Source organism: Phacochoerus africanus, chromosome 16 (assembly GCF_016906955.1).
Source record: "Phacochoerus africanus isolate WHEZ1 chromosome 16, ROS_Pafr_v1, whole genome shotgun sequence".
Classification (NCBI taxonomy): Eukaryota; Metazoa; Chordata; class Mammalia; order Artiodactyla; family Suidae; genus Phacochoerus; species Phacochoerus africanus.
This window is the reverse complement of record NC_062559.1, coordinates 41,084,389-41,102,236: the sequence shown is the minus strand read 5'-3', so window position 1 is coordinate 41,102,236 and position 17,848 is coordinate 41,084,389. Positions and strand designations below refer to the sequence as shown.

At 45.6% G+C, this 17,848-nt stretch overlaps 1 protein-coding gene across 5 annotated transcripts in view; it reads right to left on the bottom strand.

The window, feature by feature from the left end:
* Nucleotides 1–17,848, bottom strand: part of PDE1C (phosphodiesterase 1C) — a 496,227-nt gene that overhangs the window by 298,113 nt on the left and 180,266 nt on the right. The window contains exons 1-2 of one of the 5 annotated variants that reach the window (XM_047763089.1): nt 14,691–15,330; nt 13,997–14,099 (exon numbers count right to left, since the gene is read on the bottom strand). The exons of 3 other annotated variants lie outside the window; for them this stretch is intronic. In XM_047763089.1, coding sequence (XP_047619045.1) covers nt 13,997–14,097 — 101 coding nt within the window. In that variant the 5' untranslated portion in view covers nt 14,098–14,099; nt 14,691–15,330. Of the gene's footprint in view, nt 1–13,996; nt 14,100–14,250; nt 14,462–14,690; nt 15,331–17,848 lie in introns of those variants that run through there. One more of the 5 variants, XM_047763090.1, reaches the window with a different exon arrangement.

Sequence of the window (17,848 nt, the reverse complement as noted above, 5' to 3'; positions counted from 1 at the left end):
AGCCTGGGCAAGTGAGAGTCAATTAAGTATTGAGGTTAAATCATGAAGCGCCTGGCAGTCTTTCCTTTTTTTTTTTAAAGTGAGTATCCTTGACTAAGAGCCATATGGTTGCTGCAATAATGAGGTTTATAAATAGGCTTAATATTCAAATAAGCTGGCTTACAAAAACCAAAACTTGTGCTCAGTTTCTAAGTTGACAGCAAGATACCTCCCAGTTGAGCCCAGGAAGGATTTCTGGTCTGGGAAGTTGAATATGCAACAACTCCACAGGCACAGTGAGAATTCCACTTCTGCCTGCAGGGTTCTCCAGGGTTTCTGGGCAATAATGACTCACTCTGCTCCAAATCCCAGCAGATCCCATCTCCATCCTTCCCTTATTAAACTCGCTACTGCTGCCCATGCACAGACAGCGTTAGAAAATTTGATTCTCAGCCCTCAGATCCCTCAGGGGAAAGGAGATTGGGGGACAGACTCAGAAGGACAAAGTGCACAGAAAGACTCAGGAGTTAAGTACATGTTCCCATGAATTCGGGTCACATGAGGCTCACTCATGGGAAAGTAAACTGAGATAGCATGCCACAAAGACCCGTGAAACAAGCGGCAATCTCCACGATCATCTGATCCTCTGGTTTTGTGTTTTATTGGTACGTGGGGTGCCTACTAGACAGAACTGGATATGTTTAGAAACTTCTACTGAACCTGTCTTAAATCATTTGTCTGAAGTACTTTAGATGTTGCTGAGAATGGAAGGCTCTTGTACATCTCATTTCCATGATAACCCATGTTAAAACCTAGATTGGCAGAGCTATATGTACTGATTGTTTGATGGCCTTTCCCATTTTTTTTAAACGAATAAATGCCAAGGAGAAAAATATATATAAATTGCGGTCTCCTTCCAACAGACTACTTGGGGAGTCGGGGGTTGGGGAGAAGATATTCGAGAAAATGAGAGACTCTCTTACTTGCTCAAATATTTCTTAACTGATGAGCTACAAAATGAAAATCCATGTGGGAAATGATTCTGTTTTCCTGCTTGGCCAAAGATCCAAGTCAGGACAAAAAATTTAAAATAATGAAATGACATAAACTCACTTTCACCTGGAATAACCTAATAATTAGGAAAGAGTTGGTTTTGCTTATTAAATTTTCCAGAAATTTTTTCTGCCAGGTTTTCTTTTTTTGTTTTTGTTTGTCTGTTTTAATTTTGTCTTTTTAGGGCCACTCAAGGCATATGGAAATTCCCAGGCTAGGGGTCCAATCAGAGCTGTAAGCTGCCAGCCACAGCCACAGCCACAGCCATGCCAGATTTGAGCCTCCACTGCAACCTACACCTCAGCTCATGGCAATGCCAGATACTTAACCCACTGAGTGAGGCCAGGGATCAAACCCAAGTCTTCATGGATACTAGTCAGGTTCATTACTACTGAGCCACAACAGGAACTCCTTTTTTTTTTTATTAGTTAAAGTATAATTTATTGACAATGTTGTGCCAGTTTCCCCTGTACAGCAAAATGACCCAGTCATGCATACATATACATTCTTTTTCTCATGCTATCTTCCACCACGTTCTATCCCAAGACAGTAGATATAGTACCTTGTACGGTACAGCAGGACCTTATTGTTTATCCATTCTAAATGCAATGGTTTGCCTCTCCCAAACCCAAACTCCATCTGCCAGGTTTTCTATCAAGGAAAACTGTCCAACGGAGTCACACCCTTTCATTTAGGCCTCTCGGAAAAGGAAGATCATGTTTAGGGGCAGCAACTCCCAAAGTACAAAATTCCAGTAGGTTTAAGCAGAAGTGATGAGATCAAATTCAAACAGAGGCAGCCTTCCACAGAGTGGGTAGGAGCTGAGGATGGTCAATCAAAAGAACGACAGAAAGCTGTAAGGAAGGTCAATGCTTCACTCACTCCTGGAAGCACATGTGCTTCTCTCTCGTGCCACGGAAAGAGGAGCAGTGGAAAGAGGAGAAATCTTTGAGGAGGAGGCTTAATCCAAGCTAAACAACCCCACAGGAAGCCCCCCCCCCCCCGGACTGGCACCAACACACACAGCCAACCACACTGCCTGATGCGCCTGCATTCCTAAAGGCCTGTGTCTCCACTGCCCCCTCCTCCCCAGCCCCCTTGTCTGCCGGCAGACAGCTGGCCAGACACAAAAATCTAAATCTCCTGTTCATGTCGGCTTCTCTCCTGGGCCTAAAAATTCCAACACTCAAATGACTGTCCAACAGGCCCGCAAATGGGACCCCTCCCCAAAGAAAGCTGAGATCTTCCTCTGAAAAGCAGGACTTGTTGAGCAAACCAAGCACTATTTCCCTCTAGTGCAAAGTCTCTACCTTACAGCTGGGCAGCGAGCTCATCAGTGGCACCAATGAAAAACTATGGAAAGGGTGCCCGAGGAAGAACATAGAAAGTAAATGCCGCGCTTGCAGAAGTCCAAGTAGTACAGTCTTTTGCATAAATGATTTATCCCTCTATTCACATATTTACAGCCACTTGCAGTGCTATGAGTACAGTAAAACTGCGTGGGTGGGAAGAGAAGAGATTTTTGTGACCTCCTTCCTGGAAGTCTGGCTCCTGTTTAGATAAACATGAATGAGAAAGTCTGAAATATTTCTTAATATCTGTGACGATGCTGTCAGAGTGGAGATAAATCCAATGGATTGAGACCAAAAATCCCACTCTCCACAGATATATCCCTGTTAGTAGGGGAGGGGGAGGGCTTTTCATTGAATTATCCACAGAGATGTTTGATTCTCTACTCCGTTGTTCCCACGTAGATTTAGCCAGAACAAAAACTGTATCTTCTGCTAAGGCTAGCTTCAGCCACCAGTCTAAAATTTGTAAGCCTTTCCTACCTACTCCCGTGGCACTCTCTCCTCCTCTCCTCTGCCTTTCTTCCCAACTCACTGTCCAAACTTCCTCCTGGCAGAACGCAGCTACTGACCATTTAAAACTCCAGATGAATGTAAGTCAATACAACAGCTCCTTCAAAGTCCTTCCTATTTCCTCTAAAATCCTCTCTCATGATACAATCATTGGCGTTCCCGTTGTGGCTCAGCAGAAACGAGTCTGACTAGCATCCATGAGGACGCAGCCTGGATCCCTGGCCTTGCTCAGTGGGTTGAAGATCCTGCGTTGCTGGGAGCTGTGGTGTAGGTCGCAGACATGGCTCGGATCCTGCGTTGCTGTGGCTCTGGTGTAGGCAGCACAGCTCCGATTCGACCTCTAGCCTGGGAATCTCCATATCCCATGTGTGTGGACCCTAACAAGACAAAAAAATAAATAAATAAAAATACAATCATCTATAGAATACTCCTCTCTGGACACAGACTATAAATTTCAACAATTTATATGTGGCAAAATGAGGTCAATATCCAAAATACAAGGGAAAAACCCCCACTCAACTAGCAAACGCACTCCTAGGGACCATTTTGAGCTCTACTGTCAACTGAATCAGTTAGTTGAGCATTTGAACCAAATTCTCAGCTACAGCTGCCCTCACCGAAACTATCCAAGACTCCCAGTAATGGGTGCTTTGAACAATTCTTTAATTTTTTAACCATGACTAAACTACAGTCAGTAGTTTTATAGACAGAATGGCAGTTCTAAACAACTTTTTTGTAGACTGATTTATAATAATTCATCCTTACATTTCACAAAAGAGCTACTCTGAACCCTATTTATGAAACTGTTTATAGTCTCTCGTAATTGGCAGACAAAGTTTCCAAGTAACAACCTAGAGTAGGATCCTAAACATAAAATCCTTATGGGGATAATTTAAAGGTATTGTAAGATCCCTTAGAATCATCCTCAGACAAGAGTCGGAAGGTACAGAAAACCAGGAATAGGATATTAGTCTGAGTTTGAACTACTCCTAAAACACTCCGAGAATTCGTTTTCAGGGTCTAATCTTTGACTACTGGATTTACTCAGTGTCTCTAGAGTAGGAAAAGCTTTCGTTATTTAAGCATTTTGGTTGTTTGGAAGCTGGATAAACAGAATTTAATGTTCTTTGGATGTCCAATAGTGACTTTCAGCCAAAATACTCAATGCATCCTCATGGTGATTTTCACTTAAGTGGCCTTAAGGGAAAGGAAAGCTCTATTTTGGCAGAATATTGAATAATGGGTCCCTGTAATAGGCCTCTGGAGGAGAGTGGAAAAGAAAGGAAGAACCATCTGGGGAAGGCCAAAAAGAACCAGAAAAAGGCCATGAGGCAGAGGTGGCCTGGAGGGTGAGCACTACAGCAGGACCATGGATGCCCCCAGAGACACGGGCCTGGGGTGTGCTCCGCAGGGCCCTCTGGAGCATCCACACGAGGCTGCACCCACTGGACAAGCCTAGACAACAGGACGGCCTCCTGAAGGCTCTGGGGAACCTCCACCCAGCCAAGCTCCACCAGACCCTTCTCCAAGCTCTGAGTCTCACCACCTGGCTTGTGCCCTACAGTCCCCACAAGTCTGTAATGAGGGCCTCATTCAGTCTGGCTTTTTGGGACACAGTCTCTTTCTGCCTTTGGAACACTAGACATAACCCTGCCTAGCTCCCAGCTTTCTGTCTTTGCTCAAAGCCGTGTTGTGGTGGGCATGACACCAGGTCGTCACCATAAGGGTCCCAAGCAAAGCCATGGAAAGTGATTGCCATCTGGCCTTCCCCAAAGATTGAGCAAGCAAACGCCAATGAGAAATTAGATTTAAACTCACAGTCTTCCGGCACCTTTTTTCAGACTGTTTAGGGGAGTCACACTAAATTGTGTCCTCTCTACTTGTAAAATTTATAGGAATATTAATTTAGCATTATTCAGACACATACATGAATACACCTATTCACATGCGCATATAGGTATACATTACACAGTATGTGTTTTATTATCACTGGATACATAAATGTTTCTTACTTTGTGGGCTGTACATTATGTCTCCAATCCGGACCTTTCCTTTAATCTCCAGACTCGCTTATCCGACCGCTCATGCCTTCACCCCACCTCCTCAGGGCAGCTTACAGGTAGCTCCGGAGGGCTAAAACGGAACTCCTGATTTATACTCGCTGTTCACTCTGCTCCCATAGACAACGAAACCTGCCAACCTGCTCCCCTCTCAGCGATCCTGACCTAAGTAAATACGACCTGCGGACTCAAGCAAAACACCTGGGAGTTATTCTAAATTCCACATTCTTCCTCATTTCCCAAGTCCAAGTCTTTAGAGTCTATGCCCTGCAAATCTCTCAAATCCAGCCCTGTAGACCCATAGTGGCTTCTCATCACTAGCGCCCCCAATCGAAAAGAAAAGGCAAGAGCGGACCCCCCTCCAGCTGTGCCTCTTTTTTTATTTTACTTTATTTATTTGTCTTTTCTAGGGCCATACCCACAGCATATGGAGGTTCCCAGGCTAGGGGTCTAATGGGAGCTTACGGCTGCCAGCCTACGCCACAGCCACAGCAACGCCAGATCCTTAACCCACTGAGCAAGGTCAGGGATTGAACCTGCGATCCCAAGGTTCCTAATCAGATTCGTTAACCACGGAGCCATGATGGGAACTCCTCTCCAGCTGTGTCTTGGGCCTCTGGTCTCTGCACAGCTTGTGCTGCAGCCACTTGGCTTTCTTTTGTTTTCCCAGAGGCGTCATGTCCCTTTGGCTTTTTGCACATGCTATTCCCCAGACTTTGGAGACCTTAGAACATTCTTCCTCATCTCTTAACTCACATCTACTGCTTCCTCATATCTCAGCTTAAATCCCACTTCTTCGGAGAAGTCCTCCTTGATTCCTAGACCAGGTCTGGGCTCCCTCTTACATGTTCCCACAGCACCCTGTACTTTGTGGTGCTCAGCACAGAAAATAACCATTTGTGGAATGGGATGTTTAATCTTTGCCTCTACCTGTGGACTGAATACCCCCCAAGGGAGGGGATGTTTGTCTTCTTTCCCCCGTATCCCTGGTGCCTGGCACCATGCCTGCCACATGGTAAGCGCGAGAGAAACGTTCACCAAGTGAATGAGTGATGGATGAGCTTCCTGCACACAGAGGTGTGTGTGTATTCATTCGAATTTATACATAAAACTCATTACCTATAATCATAAATTATGCTTCCTTGATTGAATGATCCTCTTAAGCTTTTTCATAGTTTCACAACCTGGAAACATCTAGATGTTTCTTATGCTCAAGAAGACTTGTTTATTTTGTTTAATAAGGGCTGTCAAATGTCTCTAAATAGAGAGTACACGTCAATAAGACTGAAGAATACCAGCACTTTGCAGTGGATTCAGCATACTTTCTCCAGAAATTGAGTGTTTCATTTGCTGTAGAATTCATTTTTATTACTAACGGGAAACTGCGATGGTCATTCTCAAAGCTGTCACTTTCTGTGCCTCATATGTAACCATTATTTTTTCTTAGTTGTCTCTCAAAAAGCTGGGAGGTAGGTCATGGAAGCACTTCCCTTCCGTGTGGGGAAACTGAAAGCAAGGAGCGTAGTTTTCCACGAGCTAAAGAAAATTAAAGACAGCAAACCAAGCTAGAAATGCCGAAATCTCTCTGCTTCGGGCTGTCTCCAAACTGATGGAGGCTATAAAGTTTGGTCAAAATAATAAACATTTAGCGGCTAAATACCAAGTTTGTAATGAGCTAATAAGTTAGCACAACCAAATTATGAGAAGCAAGTGATGATGTACTAATATACTGCATTTATATTCAAGTGAAGAACATTTCATTCTAAACGTAAGACCCTACTTAATCCCTTTTCATATTAACTTCTTTCTCCCCTTCACTATGCAGTGAGGACATATTTCAGGGAGAGTTAATGGGTCTTTTTTGGGGAAAAGAAAGACTCAAAAACCAATCCCTCAAACACAAACATCTTCCTTCTCTAAATGCCAGGACACTGTGCCAATATCACTAACCTAGCACTAATTATTGCCCATACTTACATTGTTTTTTTAACTTTTCACATCTAAAAGAATTATCCCAAGAGTTCCAGGTTGTGGCACAGCGGAAACAAATCCGATTAGGAACCATGAGGTTGCGGGTTTGATCCCTGGCCTCGCTGAGTGGGTTTAGGATCCGGCTTTGCTGTGAACTGTGGTGTAGGTCTCAGGTGCAGCTCAGATCCCACATTGCTGTGGCCCTCACGTAGGCCGACAGCTGTAGCTCTGATTCAACTCCTAGCCTGGGAACCTCCATATGGCATGGGAGCAGCCCTAAAAAGCAAAAAAAAAAAAAAAAGGAATTATCTTGTCTCCCTAACCAGACTCTGAGTTTCCTGAAAACAGGGCTTTTCTTCTGATATTGTCATAACTCTTCTGAAGCTCCTAGTATGTGGTATAAAACAGGAGCCTAATAAAAATATGCTGAACCACCTGACATTTGCAATTAAATAGGAAAGTGGAGGACCAATTAATACAGTAAAATATGCAATCTGGGTTGGGAGGAATAATAATTTTTTTTCTTTTTTTTGCCATTTCTTGGACCGCTTCCGCAACATATGGAGGTTCCCAGGCTAGGGGTCGAATCGGAGCTGTAGCTGCTGGCCTACGCCAGAGCCACAGCAATGCGGGATCCAAGCCACGTCTGCAACCTACATCACAGCTCACGGCAATGCCGGATCCTTAACCCACTGAGCAAGGCCAGGGATCAAACCCGCAACCTCCTGGTTCCTAGTGGGATTCATTAACCACTGAGCCACGACAGGAACTCCGGGAGGAATAATAATTTTTTAACCATTTTTTTCAAATTGCTTTATTAGTGACTCAGCCCCCCTTCCCTGGGTCATCTGTTCTAAAGGCTTTAACTCAGAGCCATGACTCTCAGACCCCAGGCTCCAGGCCTAAGGTCTCTCCGTAGTTGCAGGCTGCTCATCGACAGCTACCTGGACCTTCCAGGGGCTGCTCCAGTTCCGCACGTCTAAACCCAGTTCCCATGCAGCTGTATCCGAGCCTGCGCTCCTCTCTTGGTCTGGAACAAGGTACCAACTCATTAAGACATTGGAGACAAAAGGTATTTGGGAGACAACTTCTCTCTCTCTCTCTTTCTCTCTCTCTCGCTGCTCCAGCCTAATGTCAAACGTGCCTCTGACTCCTTCCCCCTCAATGGCATCACCACAGTTGAAGGATCCTCTCCAGACCCCAAGTCTCATCTCCAATCTACCTTCCATGCCTCTTCCAGAACAGCCAGCCTAAAATTCAAATCTCATTTTGTGATTCTCTTTGAAAGTCTTAACAATTCCTTAGAAGTTAAGGGATAAACTGTAAACTCCTTAAAATTACATGTATTCCAAAAAAAAGAATAAAGAATAAAAGATTCCCTGAAAGATAAATGATGAGTGTCTGGAACACATTTGTGGCGGGGGATGGGGGGGGGGGTGTATTATACAGTAAAATGTGTTCAAATAGCTGCCACCCTCCACTGTAAGCACGTATCGTTCTGAATAAAACAAAAGGTAAATTTTTTAAAATTCCATGTCTCACTACCTGGCCCATGCCTTCCTTTCCAACTTGATCTCTCACTCTTCCTCGATGTGCCAACATCTTCCACGCCTCTGTACTTGACACACTCTGGCACCTCCACGCACTAGCTTTCTCTATTCATCAATATTGCACTACGAGCTGCAAAAGGCTATCATCACGTAGGTACCTTCTAAGGAAAGGACCAATGGATCCAGGACCAGTGTGGGGACCAACTGCTTCTGCAGCGACCTGGGAGATTTCTGTCCAATGGCTCCATATGAATGACCATAACTGACCGAGTGTACACTCTCCTTCAGGATTACTAGTAAGAGGCGAGCACAGGGAAAGGCACCAGGACTCGGTTATATTCCTGGTAAACAGACACAGCCTTTCCAGCTGCCCATAAAAACAGCTCAGAATTCCAAGCTGATGCATTCTGGGCTGATTGGATGACTCCTTGTTTTCCTCACATCTTTGCAAAAGGCTGACACGAATGAAAGAAATCTGTGTATAAGTTTCTTCCTTGTGAATCTAAGGACTCTGCTCAGATGAAGTCTGCAGCTCACTGCTCACTGCTTCTCGGGCCCTCCCAGGCAGAGGCCGCTCCCCAGCCACCCTCTGTACCAGAGTCAACACTCCCGGGTGTTCATCTCTTTAGCTACAGCCTGGGAATTGTTGAAGGCCTGGTACCTTGTCTACTTTTGCACACCCAGAGTTCACCGAAGTGCCAGCACGTAACAGACACTCAGTGAGTGCTAACGGAATCAACTCCTGTTGCCTGAACACTGATGACACTAGTAAAAATTTCAGATGAGCAGACAGAAAATAGAGTGAGAGGGCTTAACTAAATAAGAAATATCCTTAGAAGAGCCAAGCATCTTTGCCTCTGGATTCCGCCCCACCGCACTTCTGCTGTATAGTTTCAAAAAGTCATTTAACTTCTCTGTACTTCAGTGCCATATTAGTGAAGACCCTCAGAGACACCAAACTCAAAGCAGCCCAAGCAGAAACAGAGCCCAACGGACTCGTGCAGCTGGGGCAGCAAAAGAATCAGAAAGAACTGCAGGAACGGCCACCTGGGGAGCAGAGCCAGGGATTTCCTCTCCCTCCTCTCCCCTCTGATTCTAAGTGTTGACCACCTCCGATCACTGAAACCTCCTCCCCATGAAGTGAGAAATGGAACCAACAGCAACTACCAGGAAAACCCAGAAGAAAAGCAAAGCAGCTCTTTCCCACCAGCCGACAGAGCAGTCTCAGTGACAGACCCCACTGCTTCTGCTTGGGTTCTTCTGGGCCACACTTGAGACTGACCACTGTTTGCCAGGAAGATGAAAACCTATGACTGGCCAATACTTAATCTTACCCTTGGTGGAGTAGGGTGGGAGCAGAGGGGGATGGGAAACTTGCTGAATAGACAGAAACAATAGTCCAGTCTGTTACCCTAGTAACCACATATCTGGGGATACTCCAGTAACCAAAACAGACCAAAAAAATAATAAATAAACATAACAAACCATACCTCTGTTTATATTCATAATACTATTTTAGATCATGCCAAAAAACTCATCTTCATAGAGTGTTATATAAGCATAAAATTTATCATACTGACTACCTCATAGTTGGGCAAAATAAATACGTAATAGCTTAAGTACAATTGTGACAATTAATGCCAAGGAGTCAGTGAACCCTGTTCTCTTCCTCTCAATTTTCCAAAAAAGTATACAGAAGCGCCCTTTTGTCATCCTATAACAGAAAAAACTCTTGGTCAGGACCCAAGGTCCAAGTCATGACTCCAACCCATACAGCCGTGAGGTTCCCCCTCATCCTCAGAGGAAGCAAGTGGCCGTCATCGTATTTTCCCTAATCAGAAGATTCTCGAACAAAACTGCCGTTGGGAGGGGCTCCTAACAATTCCACCCACTCCTACAGAGGAAAGAGTAAGGACAACAGCACTTGAGGATAACTAAGGAAATGAAAGGAAAAAAAAAAAAAGAGACTCTTCTCAAAAACATAAGAGGACAGCATCCCCAGGTAGACATAATTAAGAAGGCTCAGGTGTAGCGTATGTGCTCCCTTTCAGTTTAGAGAAATGGGCACATGGCGGGGCTGCAAAGGGAGGCTAAGGAAACCACGCCCTTGACTCACAGGTGGCTCTACACGCTGGAGGGCAGCATCTCCTTCAAGGGAAATGGGAGCCACCATCATAATGAACACCCAGACCCGCAGGGTTCTGCAACCTCAGCTGTGGTCGATAGTGTGTACCATTCGCATTTCCAACACTCAATGCACCATGAGTATGTGGATGATGCTACAAGGCTAGATTAAGAGGTCTTCCTCGTTCTTTCCCAGAGTAATACGTGAAACAGCCCTAGGTTTCAAACACTTATTGAACATTTCCTATACGTCGGGTAGAACTGTAGGCATGGGGGATATTCCAGAAACCAAAACAGACCAAAAAAAAACTGTCCTCATGGAGCTGATATTTAGGTGGAGGAATCAGACAATGAACATAATAAATAAGGTCTATGGTGTTATGATAGTGAAACAGGCTAGAGAAAAAAGCAAAGCATGAGAAGCAGATGTTTGGGGCTGGTAACATATAGAGGGTCATCCCCTGTATTCTCTACACTAGATTCTTGGCAACAATCCTCTTGCTGCTGGTAAGACCACGCCTGGCCAGAACAGAGAAGCGGAGAGATAAGAGGAGGAAAAGAGAGAACCTGAGTAAACACAAGAGTGGGATTCAGCCCCGGGTTGTGTGGCTCTGCCACGTCTTGCCCAGTTTTCACCTGCGCCCAGTTTTCTCCTGTGCCCAACCTGGGTAATGAACTAAATGAATTCCATGAACTCATTTAGTTCATGGAAGATTGGGTTGAGAGGTCATATGGCCTCTAAGCTGACCCAAATACACATTTATGTTCATTTCCAACACTGAGAAGTTCCCATGTGGGTCTTTATGCGTCCTTCAGCACCTACTGATTGAGCACCTACGATGTGCCAACCCCTGTTCTAGGCACTGGAGGTACAGTAGTGAGCAGGATACACAAAGTGGCTGCCCTAAGGTACTTACATTCTACTAGAGATGAAAATTTCAAGGACAGATTAAATGGAAGAGATACTGACAAGAAGGGAACAGATACCATTGAACAGTCCAGGCATGAGATGATCAAGTCCTTAACTGAGATGGCTCCCAAACAAGCTGAACCAAATTCCTGACCAGCTGTGGTCACCTCTAAGGCCCTTTCTATACAGTGGCAGAGTCATAAATTGATATGAAAATCCAACTGTGGTTTGAATCTAAAATGTTGGAAGAGCAGCTTCCTTTCTCTTACTGTTAATCCACCGTGTGGACAAAAAGACACACACCCTTGCATCTCCTGTTTATCTTGTTAACTGAAAAAGTGTTAGTCCAAGTTGTATAAAAAAGCATGTGCTTTGGTTTCTGGAGTCTTTAGCAACTTATTATAGCACTACTGTTTTTTTTGCTTGTTTGTTTGTTTGGTTTGGTTTTTTTTTTTTTCTTAATGGGGTGAGGGGGTAAGAACCACGACAGCAGTTTAAAAAAAAAAGTCATAACAATAGTAACATGTCCTTTTCAAATTAGCAAGTAAAGCTACAGATCTCCTGAGATTGCTGTTGGGCAGAGTGTTTCAGAAGGAAGGGTAAAAAGAGAGGGATCCAAACACCCATTTTGAAAAAGAATCACCCCACACCTTTATATTCAAAGGTACAGGGGTGATGTGTAAACAGGAGAGACTTGAAAACAAAAATGCAGATACATCACACCCCAGCAATTTGGGAAAAGGAGACTAACAGATCAAACAGAGGAAGCTACAAGACAGTGCTTTGTGTCCTCTAAATGCTTTTTCCACACAAGTTTCCCCCCTCAGCCTGGCTGATTTGCCCAAACACCCTTCTCCAGCCCAAGCTGCTCTGTGGAGTTGGTTTGAATCGTAAAGCAGCCTGAGAGAAGCAGTTCCTCAGTGAGTGCACAGGAGTCCCTCCAGCCAGAACGGCAAGGAGGCCAGCCTGACAGCACTTGGACACTGAATACCTCAGACCCAGCTCGTGTGGATGCAGCAAACTTTCTGTGTGCACCACAACAGGATCAGATGGAACGTTCACTACATGTAACATGAGCTTACTGTAAACACCTCTTTGAAAGAGATGCTGGGCTACGTGCATCTCTTGACTGTGGAAAGAGCCTGCCAGCCAGAATGCCAAGATTTCCAAGTAAGTTTACAGCCTCTGTTTGCAGCAACCAGACAATACAAAAATGATGTTATTTGGCAAGGTTTCCCATTTAGATCAATGGCAATGAAACTCACCTGGATTACTGATGAAAGGGCTTTTTATAAAATGCACTTTAAATAGAGCTCCCTTGCAAGAAACCCATACTACCTACCTTATTGCTTCTCTTTAGAAACTTTGAATATCCTGGTTGCAGTGTGGTCCCTTCTAAGATGAAGACAACTTAGATCAGTGCCTTTTTGATTTGTTTCATGTGGGGAGGGGCGGGGGTAGAGGCGCACGCATGTGCGTGTGTGTTTTCAAAAACCGTCACTGCAGCAAAACAACCTGAGAAGTAGCTGGTTTTCCCATCACTGTCCTTGGTAGGAACAGAATGTCTGGAGAATATACTTGGAGAAAAACTATTTTTTATCTGCTCTAGATCTCTGATGCCAAATACCTGCAGAAATGAGTAGCTGGTGGTTATGGAAGGTATCTTTGGGACCTGCCTGGTCAATTGAGAAGCAAGCTGCAGCCATTCAGCTCTCACTACAGCTTCCTGACTGGGATAACCAGCAGCTCATTGTTTATGAAATCTTTTCATGGAAAATGCCACGTATTTTCAGGTCACCTCTCCTCAGAACCCCCCCAAACAGAACTCCATGAAGTGAATGAAATTTAGAGATCTTGATCCCTAGGTTCAACTAAAATTCTGCCCCCTGCACTGGAAGCAAAGGCCCTATTTCGCTGCTCAAATATTGCTAGGAAACTCCAATATTGGTTCTGACCCCTACTTTCTCCAAAAATAGCCCTTCCTTCCAGTAACTATTTTCCTGCTAGAAAGAATCCTAAGAAAATATCAGAAGTTGAAGTAGGCTGGGGAGAAGAAGAGGAAAATTTAACAGCCAGAATGCATGTTGAATTTGAACTGTTAGTAAGTTCTTGGACCACCTGCCTGCCAAGGTGTCTGCTATTTTGCTAGAAAATAACTTCCTTTGATTAAAAGTCTGTGACCTGAATCCCCCAAACTTTTCTTCTCTGACAAAAATAGCCAGAAACATCTCCACGAATACTGAGCTACTGTAACAGAACTCTAAGGACTTGGAAACAGCAAGGCATTCTAAAGCACTTGGAAAGACAAGTCTCTCCGTTGAAAGGAAGGTAGCAGTGACTGTAATTAAGAGAGAAGCGGCTGTGGAACTTCCAGGGCTGGATGGAAAGGGCCACGCAGGAATGGGAGTGAGCCCTCGTGACGGTGCCTGGGTAGTAAACGACTGATGAGAGAGGGAAATGGGGCAAGAGGAGTAAACATGTACTTACAGCCCTCGGAGCCGAAGCCAGATTTTCTCGATCTGTTCGGGTTGCAGGTATTTCAGAGAGTTGCTCTCAAATTCTTCAATCTCCTTGGTTGGCGACTCCATAGCTGCAGGTTATCACAGGGCGTGAGGCCGAGAGAGTCTGGGCTGTCCCCTCCCGCCTGCTCGCCCGGTCCAGCCCGCAGCCCCAGCCGGGCGCCCCTGCCTGTCACTTTCTGCGTGCGCTCCCCCTTCTGCGCCCCACCAACGCCGGCTTACAGGGGGCTCGGAGCGCCGGGGCCCCCGGGCCCAGGTGCCCCCCGGAGGCAGCTGCGGGAAGCAGGCATGCTCTCGGACTATGCCTGGGGTAGAAACTGTGCTCCAGCTCTAGGAGAAAGCACCTCGGACCTATTCGGATTCTTTTTTTTTTTTTTTTTTTTTTGTTAAACAAAGCCGCAGAAGCGAACCGTGTGGCAGCTGCAGGTTTGGGGGGAGACAGGAGGACGGAGGGGAGAGGAGGAAGAAAGTGAGATGGGGCGAGGGAAGAGGGGGATGAGCCGAGGGGGAGCCGGCGCCGGGCGGGGCGGTACCACCCGGAGGCCGCGCACCCCGGTTCCGCCCGCGTCCCCTGCCCCGGGCGCCCCGCGGCTCCCCCTGCCGCCTCCTCCCACCCTCGCCACGCTGCCTTCGCGCCCCCCTCTCTGTTTTCTGTCACTTACCAGCAGCTCTGCTGACAAGCGAGAAAACTGACAACTGAGAAGAAGAGTCGTCTTCGAGCGCGCCCGGGCCGGCGTCTGGTCTGGCCCCCGCGGGCGCGGAGGGAGAGGCGCGCCGGGCACCGGCGTCTGCCCGGCTCCCGCTCGCCGGGCTCCAGCCCCGCACCCCGAGACCCGCGCGCGCCAGGGCGGCCCCACGCCGCGCGGGGCCCCCAGCCCCCGCGTGCCGATGACTCCCGAAGCCCGCACAAAAGGAAGAGCACGGCACCACGCGCGGAAATGCCGGGGAACCGAGGTCCGTCTCCTCCCAGGGGGCTGGTGGGGCCACGAGCAGCGGCGAGGTTCCGCGGAGTTTGTGCCAGGAGCTTTCATTCACAGCGCTCACGTCCACGCCCGCCGGAGGGCCGCTTCCATTTTGAACAATTAAAGCAATTGACAAGGACTAAAGGAACCACACATCACGCTTAGCAAAGTCCTGATATGTTCTTGCCAATGGGAGTCTTCATTTCTCTTTCTCTCTCTCTCCAAAATGGTGGGGGGAGGAGGGCGGAGATATAAACAAAAGTAAGGAGGTAGGAGTTTCCGATGATGAATGATGGACTCCTCAGAGGGTCCCTGCAGGGCGATGCTGGGCTGGTGCTGGATAAGAGTTTCCGCTCCGCGAAGCTACGACTCAGTGACTGTGTCCCCCTAGGTCACTCACAATGTCAACAGAATGGGACCAGGTATGCAGTTAAGAGGGCAGGAGAGAGGACGGATTAAGAGAGAGAGACCAAAGACAGTAAGATCCTGGCTCAAGGTGATTGCAGCCTTAACATCATAGAACTGGTGGTCAAACTCCCTTCAACGTGGCCAGCACCACTTCCCAGGTGCCATTTCCAACCTGAGACTCAGGGTTCCCAAGGTTCAGGACACAGCTTGCCCTATACTGGTATTTTCCCTCACTGACAGTTAACGATTCTTTCCGTCACACTCCCAGCATTCTTTTTCTATCCATCAGCTATGTGCCTGCTTCCCAAAATTAAGATAAACCTAAAGGTGAGAACTAGTTTTTCTCCATTGCTCAAGTAAAGTTCCATTCATGGGATCTTGATAAAGAAATTTTAAAATGGTGTTTAAATCCTAAATGCTCATCCATTTGGTAGTAGGCACTTATGTTCCAGAAATGAGGGGTGAGAGTGATGAGCATGGCACGGCGAGGCTACGCTCATTCATTCTTGTAGAGAAGGTACCTGATGCGAGGTGCAAAGACAGACCCTTTTTGATTGAAAGGGACTTAATACTCACCTACCACACAATCTGAAGTCACCTCATTAAAGTCAGCCCTTAAGGATTTTCTGGAAGCACACACATTTCCACTGAGTTAAGGCATTACTACCAGGCAAAGACAGCATTAAGAAGCCAACATATTAACATAAAATTCATTTATCTGAATGAAACCAATTTACCCACCCAGTGTCACCCAGCGGGAACAGTGACCTGGTGGAATTGGATGTTAAGAGATTATTTTAACGACTTATTTTAGAGATGCAAGACAGGAGTGTGGTCCCCAAGTGGGGTTTCCATTAGATTGTGTACCTTGGGCAGCCTCATGTCAGAATATGGAAGCATAGTAACGATAACAAGAGCTAATATACATCTGACATTTTCTATGGTCCAGCATTGTTCTAAGGGCTCTACACTCACATAATACTAGCACCCCTGTTGTGAAGCAAATGCTATTATTATCATCTCCATTTTATAGTAGAAAATGAAAAAACCAGGAGGTTATCTAGACTTAGCAGAAAAGGAACTGAACTGGAAGAGACTAGAGCTTGAGTAACGTATGAGTCATTACCTTATCCCACACAAAACGGGTCCCATTTTCCACATCTTTAAAGAAAATAATTTAGGCAAGAATTTGTTTTTTATGTCTGTTCCACCTTTATGATTCCATGAGGTTATCTGGAGAGACCTGGGGAAAGGAAATGCTGAAAAGGGAGAGGTGCATACTTCATGTTGTGGATTCCACAGACTGGCCTGGGGCCAAAGGATAGAAGGGAATGGGAAGGCTGATGCTCCTCCTCCTGCCCTCCCCCATACCTGTGACTTTTTCCTCCTGTTAGTGGGGGTTTGATCAGGTCAGAGAAAGGCAAATTTTGGAGGAAAAAGGAAAGGAATAGCCTTCCTTTAAGTAAGCTAATGAGAGAGGGAGGACAAAAATAGTCTTTAAAAGTTTATAAAACATGATTCTGTTTCATTTTAGAAAACTTTTAAAAAGTAAACAAGTATGAGAGCATTAATAAGGATATAACTGTTCTTTATTTTAGAGCCACAGTAATTTTTGGAGCTAGAGGGACCTTAAGGATAGTCAAGCTTAGACTTTTTTTTTTTTTAAAGAGCCATACCCATGGCATATGAGGGTTCCCAGTCTAGGGGTTGAATCGGAGCTGTAGCTGCCAGCCTATACCACAGCCACAGCAACGCAAGATCTGAGCAGCATCTTCGACCCACAACACAGCTCACAGCGACTCCAGATCCCCAAGCCACTGAGCAAGGCCAGGGATCAAACCCACATCCTCACGGATGCCAGTCAAATTCGTTAACTGCTGAGCCACGATGGGAACTCCAGTCATTTTTAAATTTCTTAAGTAACAGAACATTTTTATTACAAATTAACATCTTATAAGGGATTCTAATACATACCTCAGTTTTAAAAGTAAAGAAAAAGCTACTCTGGTTGAATGGGGAAGGAAAGTACTTAGTTCTCAGGGTCAGAATCCTCTGCTTTCTCCATATCCCATCTCTGAGTGCCCAATGAGCCCACCTCACAGATGAGAAAACTGAGGGCAAAGTACCATAAAACACCTCAGGATTCCTTGCTTCTCATCCAGCATTCTTTCTAAACTATACTATGAAAAGTTTGTCTTCTCTCTGCCAACAAAATATTACTACTTTTAGACACCATGTTATTGTGTCACTCAGATTTTGTTCTCTCTTTATCTGTCACAGACAGGGTATGTTTATATGTCATAGCAACATTTAAAAGCCACAATTTCTACTGGCATTCTGCTCAGAAGCAAGTACAAAAACAGACACCAAGCCACCCATAAACCAAAGATCTAGGATAATGCAAAGCCATTCACAATCTTGCTTTGAGGGTCAATTTCCATGGTGACTTC